This window comes from Sphaerulina musiva, assembly GCF_000320565.1.
Source record: "Sphaerulina musiva SO2202 unplaced genomic scaffold SEPMUscaffold_8, whole genome shotgun sequence".
In the NCBI taxonomy this organism is placed as follows: Eukaryota; Fungi; Ascomycota; class Dothideomycetes; order Mycosphaerellales; family Mycosphaerellaceae; genus Sphaerulina; species Sphaerulina musiva.
The window spans coordinates 1,789,603-1,797,116 of NW_016017390.1; the positions used below are offsets into that span (position 1 = coordinate 1,789,603).

At 51.4% G+C, this 7,514-nt stretch overlaps 3 protein-coding genes across 3 annotated transcripts; 2 read left to right on the forward strand and 1 right to left on the reverse strand.

The window, feature by feature from the left end:
* The first annotated feature begins 494 nt into the window (after window positions 1-494).
* Window positions 495-1,436, forward strand: SEPMUDRAFT_150887 (alpha/beta-hydrolase). Its single transcript, XM_016906454.1, has 2 exons — window positions 495-538; window positions 604-1,436. The coding sequence occupies exons 1-2, from the start codon at window positions 520-522 to the stop codon at window positions 1,317-1,319; spliced, it is 735 nt and encodes a 244-aa protein (XP_016759072.1). The 5' UTR covers window positions 495-519; the 3' UTR covers window positions 1,320-1,436.
* A 14-nt stretch (window positions 1,437-1,450) lies between these two features.
* On the reverse strand, window positions 1,451-2,808 carry SEPMUDRAFT_119462 (Cloroperoxidase; the record flags this gene model as incomplete). The annotated part of the gene is made up of 2 exons (XM_016901513.1): window positions 1,451-2,444; window positions 2,507-2,808. 2 exons carry the CDS (start codon window positions 2,806-2,808, stop codon window positions 1,451-1,453), a joined length of 1,296 nt encoding a protein of 431 aa, XP_016759073.1.
* Window positions 2,809-4,482: 1,674 nt separating this feature from the next.
* On the forward strand, window positions 4,483-6,354 carry SEPMUDRAFT_70540 (DAO-domain-containing protein; the record flags this gene model as incomplete). Its single annotated transcript, XM_016909908.1, has 5 exons — window positions 4,483-4,521; window positions 4,577-4,699; window positions 4,748-5,190; window positions 5,246-5,552; window positions 5,617-6,354. The coding sequence occupies 5 exons, from the start codon at window positions 4,483-4,485 to the stop codon at window positions 6,247-6,249; spliced, it is 1,545 nt and encodes a 514-aa protein (XP_016759074.1). The 3' UTR covers window positions 6,250-6,354.
* Window positions 6,355-7,514: the final 1,160 nt, after the last annotated feature.

Consider the following 7,514-nt stretch of genomic DNA (forward strand, 5'->3'; position numbering starts at 1 on the left):
CGGAAAGTATATCTGTACTTCTTCTTCTTCTTCTTCTTCTTCTTCAGCCCTAGGGTATAGTACCTGACAGGTAAACATGTGATAGGTACCTACATGTAGGAGCCGAAGAGGAATGCCGACACGATAACATTAACCCCAGACTAAAGAAGACAAAATCACCTTCCCGTTTGCGTCACGATCGGCAGCATTAGGTACCTACATCAACATCTGTGACATCGTCAGCCAGCCATGAATGCTTGGTACATGTACTCGAGGTATTATTTCTCTTTATTCTCTTTTTCCTTCTTCTTCTTCATCATCATCTTCCTCACATTTGAATTCCATCACCATATATTATTAACCATGAAGGGAATTGCTACATGGACAGCATGGATTTTCCTCGCTACAGCATCGTCTCTAGTAGCAGGATATGGAGAACCCAACTTGAAGCATGAACACGCCGGAGACGTATTTACCCAATTCCATGGAAAACAGTGTTATATCGAAGGTCCCGCGAGCAATGGAAGCTCCACTGGTACCATGGAGCATATTGGCGGTGGTAAGCTTCCCTATCTTATGTGTAGATATTCGAATACAAGTCACTAACCAGCAGAAAATCCACAGAAGATTTATACATCGCCTACCCTCCCCACCACAACAACAACAACAATAGCAGTACAACTCCACCATCAGCAATCCTCTACCTCACCGACATCTTCGGCCTCCAACTCATCAACAACCGCCTCCTCGCCGACGCCCTCTCCAAAGCCGGCTACCTCGTCGTTCTGCCAGATTTATTCCGAGGAGATCCCGTCCCCGCCGACGCCCTCTCCGACCCTTCTTCCAACTTCAACATGACCGCCTGGAGAGCCCGCCATCCTCAATCTCAAGTCGAAGCCATCATTACCTCTGCTCTCAATACTACGCGGCAACATTTTGGAGCCACGAAGGTTGGAGGCGTGGGATATTGTTTTGGTGGGAAATATATCGCTCGTTTCCTTTCTGTTTCTTCTGCAGAAAAAGAAGAAGACGGGTTAAATGCCGGTTTCACAGCCCATCCCTCAGGTACTCTCCCCTCGGAATGGGAAGCCATCTCTCCCACTCGCCCCATCAGTATCGCATTTGGAGAATTCGACGCCTCGAATACCGCAGCCAATCGCACGGAAATCGAAGACATTTTTTCCCGAGGAAATAAAACTTTTCAGACGACCTTGTATGCGCGTGCCGAACATGGATTTGCTGTTAGGACGAATTTGTCGGATCCGAGGTTGGCGTTTGCGCAGGAAAGTGCGTATTTGCAGGCTGTGAGGTGGTTGGATGCTTGGTTGGGTGATAGTTAGTTGCCAGGTGAGGTGGGTGAGGTAGATAGATAGATACCTTATTGTTGATGATGATGAGATGAATGATGGGATGGGATGGATGATCATGATTCACAAGGATGAAATAACAAATTTTTTTTCCCTAACTACCTCTAAATCATCTTCCCAAAACTCGGAGCCTTCTGATAACCCGGAAACCGCTCCAACTGCTCCTCATCCAACCTCCTCAACTGCGGACATCCCAACTGCTCAACCACCGACCCAACAGCACTCTGCACCTGATTGAGCACATCATCCAGCAGAAAATCCGTCTTAACTTGCGCCACAGTCTGATAAGCAAAACAACCCAAATTATTCCCCCGCAACAAATCCGCAGAATTGAACACCCCACCCGTCAAATCCGAGACATTGACGCCTGCGAAATTATTCGTTTGCCCGTCTAAATTGCCCCCCACGTTGAGGAATTTGGCGTGTAATCCTGCTGCGACGACCGTGTCGCCGAGGAAATAAGGGATCGTGTACGTGGATGTGAGAGAGCGGCGATACCAATTATCCGGGATTCGTTCGTGGCCTTGCGTGGCTGAGTAATTTCCGTCTTCGCCGCTGATGGCGAACCAGCTCTTGATGGTGGAGTAGGAGAGTGTGCCGATGGGGTCTTCGGCGGAGTGGTTGGCCATGAAGCGGTAGATGAATGTGAAAGCGGCGGATTGCACGAGGAGACCGGGGAAGGGGGCGTTGAAGAAGTAAGGGTTGTTGGCAATGGACGAGTCGAATCGGTTGGAGCGGTGCGTGGTTAGACTGTCCAAGGTGACGACTCCGCCGGGAGAGACGTTGATGAGTTCTTGGAACTGGCTGGCTTGCGTGATGTAGTTGTTTCCCGCCTGATACAAGTCTGGCCGCGTGGGAGATACGTCGTTCTCGTACTTGTTGTGCGACCCGATCAATCCATTGCCTCCCTGCGCGAGAGGTCCGCCCACTCCTGGTGGTGGAGTCCCGCCGATGGACCACGCTTGAAGGTCTCCCGAGTCGATCAAAGCTCCCAGGATTGCCAAAAAGCCTGCCAAATCCTCTCCCATGCCGACGACCGAGGTCGTGACATCAATGAACTGCTGGATAGTGGCATAGCCCGATCGTGGCAAGAAGCCGCTAGACGCAGTTGTCAGTAATGATGACTCTAAATCATTCGGAGAGTGAAACATCTTTCTTACTGGTTGGCAAAGGCGTTCAAGCCGGGGCACACTCCACGAAGGTCATTCGGACCAGGAGCCTGCCACTCGTGCCCACTCCCTGGACCGACATCAATGAGTTGCTTCGCAGCGTCAAAGGTGGGAATGGCCTCGAAAATGGCAGTGGCAGCGTCTGCACCAGCTTGACGCTTCGCGAGTGCCATCACGTCGGCGGCACGGGCTTCGACGTTCGGGTCATTCTTGATCGCCTCCAGCATATGGGCTGGGAAGGCTGCAGCCAGAGGCAGGGCGCTCACGAGCGCGGAGGTCGAAGTGAACTTCATGGTGCCCGATCAATCCTCGAGGCGTAAAGCAGGAAAGGAGGAGGAGTAGCGCGTGGTTGGCGTTGCGTGGATCTTGAATCGTTGTGAAGAACTGGGCGTTCAAGATCTCTTCTATTATATTGTCTGCTCACAACGTGCTCGCCACCATGTAGCATGACAGAGCGCTCATTCTCCGAGGCACATTGCATTGATTGTTAGCCTGGAAACTGGACATGTAATGTCCAACTGTGGTTGTGACGATCCACTGGCATCATTGTCAGTGCGGCGGAATGTGCTGGCTGGGAAACATTTCATGTCCATCCGCTTGGTCGCCTTGCGAGAGGAGAGATACCTCTTGGTCGGCAGAGTTTGTAGGATTCAATCGACCGATTCTCTCTTGCCGCCTTGCAAAAGGTAAGAGGTACTCTCCACTCATGGGCCATGGATCTTGTTTTCCGAGGCAGAATACCTTTGATCGTCAACTCTTCAGCATTGGATCGACAGCTGAGAGCCACTTTCAACCATTTCTCCACGCTCGACTATCTCAAAGCGACAAGATTAATGCCAATCTTGGAGAAGCGGATCGGCCAACCAAACTGTCTTTCACAATTGTATGTCACAACTATTCAATTCACGCAAGTATCTCGCTGGTGGACAGGACAGGCGCGGTACATACGGCTTGCGTGATAAATCGTCCCTAAGAAGTGATCCAGCAGCTTAAAATATACGTAGGAGGCGGTGGCGATCAGCTCCTTTGAGAGGAATGAGGCTCAACACAATGCACTTCAAGACGCCTCAACCGGAGGGCGTAAATATGCATGAATGGATGCTAAGACAAGCCCCGGCAGCGATCGGTTGTAGGTTCATCAAGATGGTTCATCAGAAACAGCGCCATTTAATGAACATCCAACCCAAAGCACATCATCGTATATGCTCTTCCCACCAACAACATGTTGGGCCCGATGGTGCTCAATCTACCTCCTACCTCTTCTCCGCCATCTACGCCACCTGTATCCACTGTAGTCTGCAGTGTGAAGCGATGTGAAACGAGGATCAGGCTTACAACGAGGCTGGCGGTGGCGGGATATATCGGTCTTGGTGTATTTTGGTCGTCGCAAGTGTAGATTGATGCAATTGCTTGTAATGGACTGGTGTGAGGGTGAGTGTGTGCGTGTGTATAGAGAGAAATTGAGAGGGAGAGGGAGAGAGGGAGTTCAAGAGAAAGTGAGAGTCAATTGCCAAGCTTTGGACCCCTGCCATTGACTCTTGGCGCGTGGGTGAATGTTCAGGCACATCCCGAGCAATCGCATGCTGTGCTGGCAACTCTGCAAACCATCTCCCATCTCTCCTGTCTCCCTCTCCTTTTCCTGTGTAAATGACACAGATATGCCATGTGCGCAGCGCCAGAAATATGCGACGCGCTCCAGCAAATGGCTCGATCGCTGGCTTCAAACACATTCGCGATAATTCCACGATATCAATGATTGAATCCCAGCACGATAGGCCAGGATGAAATTGCCCGGTCCGGTCGACCCGGTCGACAGTCTCTCCTGATGATGAGAGCGCAAATACAAATTCCGCTTGGAAACAGTATTCAGTCCAAACAAAAGCACAAGCACGAGGAAAAGGAGGAGGCATTCCCACGCCTGATTATCAAGTGACACCTGTCTCGTGGTTCATTGCTCCCATCTCAACATGGTTCTCCCAGTCGCCCATCCCACCAAGTCTTACTGGGTAAATCGCAGTAACAAGGACCACATCTTGATACCACAGAGTTGACAAAAGCTAGATCGAAGCCGCCGAATCGCCGCTCCGGGACTTCCGTTCTAGCGACAGCCTCCCTGAGGAGGCCGATGTCGTGATCGTGGGAAGTGGGTATGCCGGTGCTTCAGCAGCATACTGGATACACAAGGTGTGTCCTTCGACCCCGTGTCTTCTTTGTCATGACTGAGAGAAGTAGTCTACAGAGAATCAGGCTTCGCAGCCCCAAGTGGTCCTCTTGGAAGCACGAGACATCTGCAGCTGTGCCACGGGCCGGAACGGTGGCCAGCTGCGACCACATGCCTATTCTCGCTATCTGCCATGGAGGGAATGGTTTGGGGCGGATGGTGCTATGGAGTTGATCAAGCATGAAATGGCCCATCTGCCCGCATTTCAAGCCCTGGCTGAAGCAGAAGGCATTGCAGAAGAGGTCTGCCTCCAATTCGGCGAAACCTTTGATGCTGCCATGACCGACGAGGCCTGGACTCGACTGAAAGGGAACTATGATGCGATGAAAGCGGATCATGGAGACGATCATGAAGTTGTTCGAGCGTGCAGACTCATCGAAGATGCCCTGGCAGCGGAAGATTTCTCGCAAATGAAGGGAACTCTCGCCGCTGTCGTGCATCCCGCAGGACAGATGTGAGCCAGAAAAGAAATGCCAGCTTCCTGACCTTGTACTGACACTGCATTGCAGATGGCCCTACAAGTTCGTGCATGCACTGCTCCGCATCGTTCTGGCAGCCGGCAACCTGAATCTACAAGCACATACTCCAGCACAAGCCGTCTCGGAGCGTGACGAAGATGGCTGGATCACCGTCCACACGGACCGAGGAGTGATACGAACACGAGCAGTCGTGCACACTACGAACCGATGGGCATCTCATCTGCTACCCGAGTTCAGTACACTCATCCTCGGAGATAGGGCACCGATGGCCGCGATCCAAGCGCCCGAAGGCTTCATCAAACATACCGGCGCTCAGCATTGGGATGCGTCTGTCAATGTAAGTTTTGCGTCATGCGTTCATATAGGAAATTCTTTTGTTTCCCACTCCTGACGCCGGACAGAACTACCACTTGCAACTACCACCGCCGTACAACACGATCATTTTCGGAGGCGGTAGACAATTCCTGGTACACCGACCCGACGCATGTTTCCCCAATGACGAAGAGGACAAGCAAGTCGATGGCTTTGCGGACTTTTGTCACACCTGGCCTGCATCAGACGTGAAAGGCTGGCCCGATAGCAAAGCCGCTGCATTCAGCAAAGATGCGGATCTCGGCGGAGTGTGGACAGGCATTGAGACCACGACCATCGACTCCTTTCCCTTTGTGGGTCCCGTACCCGGTCGAGAAGGACATTTCATTGCAGCAGGTTTCGTCGGTCATGGCATGCCACGCATTCTCGGCTCGACCGCACACATTACTCCTCTCGTCCTCGACTGGCTTGAATTCAAGAACCACCACCTACCTTGTATGGCGGACGTCTTCCCACCGTTGCCAGCACCGTTCCTGGCCACGGCGGACCGTGTAGAGCGATTAGTGAAAAGTGCAGATGTATCTGCGAAAGTAGAAGCATTTCGAAAGAGTTGCCAGGAAAGCGCTGCAAAGGCCTTTTGTAATGATGCGAGAAGTCGACCGGTGAAGTCTGCGCTCCAGAAGAATGACGAGGAGAGACGAGATAGTCCCGTCAGTACGTAGCCCTGGAGAGCGAGCGTGGCAGACTGATCTGTTGTTGTTGTTGTTGTTGTTGTTGTTTAAACGTTGTTGTAGGATCTGGATAATCATGCATATCAAGGATCTTCCCCGCCAACGATTTCACCACGTGCAAAAGCTTCTTCTTTCTGTTCGTGTTGATGTGAGATGTGAGATGTGAGTGAGTGAGTGAGTAGTGAGAGAACCCAGAGCGAACAGGGTACATCAGAACTGCCGTGTATGTAGAAGTAAGGTAACAATGTTTCTGTCTGACAGTCAAGAAGCTTTCCGGTCCTTCCATCGATGAACCTGGGTTTTTTACTCAAGTAAAAAACCAACACGAATGATGAACGTTAAAAAGTAATAATACAGGTAAACTATACCAACCTACGGTATCTAGACTTCTAGAGAAACACAAAAACACCACGTGGCGCAGTTCGTTCGTGACCGGCCCGCGGCCCAAAATTCGAGGCCACGAGGGGACGGGAGGGCTAGGTATGGTATGCTGGTCGAATTATCATGTTTGAACAGTTAGACATTGATTAGATTTGTAAACCAGGTTCTTCCCTACAATACTGTATATCCGATCAGACAAAACATGCTAGGTAAGCGCCAAAAGACATTGGACTTTTTTATTGAGAGTCTAGAAGACAATCGACAATCGACAATCGACAATCGACAAGCTTATTATTATTATTAGTTTTCTTACCTACCTATCGTGTGTAAGGCCCAGTCTACTTTGTCGATAATTGTGTCGATAGTAAGCAGGTCGATAGTTTCCGGTCACTATCGCTCACTCTATTGACACCTGTCTACTCAGCTATCGACCAAAAATGGACGATAGTTACCTGTCGATAGTAAAAAGCTCGTATACCCTCGTAAACCGTCGCCGTCGCTGCCTACGCACCATATCCGGTTAGTAAACGCTCGGACATAGTCTACTATCTCAAATGGTCCTCTTAGAGGCACATTTTGCGCTCCGTGCATATTCAATTAGGTTCCGGGGCGGCGGCACTGTTTATATACGCGTTGTACCTCCTAGTACGACGGCGACGACGGCGACGACGGCGACGACGGCGACGACGGCGACGACGGCGACGACGGCGACGACGGACAGCGACGACAGCGACGACAGCGACGACAGCGGCGACAGCGGCGATAGCGGCGACAGCGGCGACAGCGGCGACAGCGGCGATAGCGATAGCGACAGTAATAATAGCGACAGCGACGACGACAGCGACGACAGCGACGACAGCGACGACGGCGCGGAG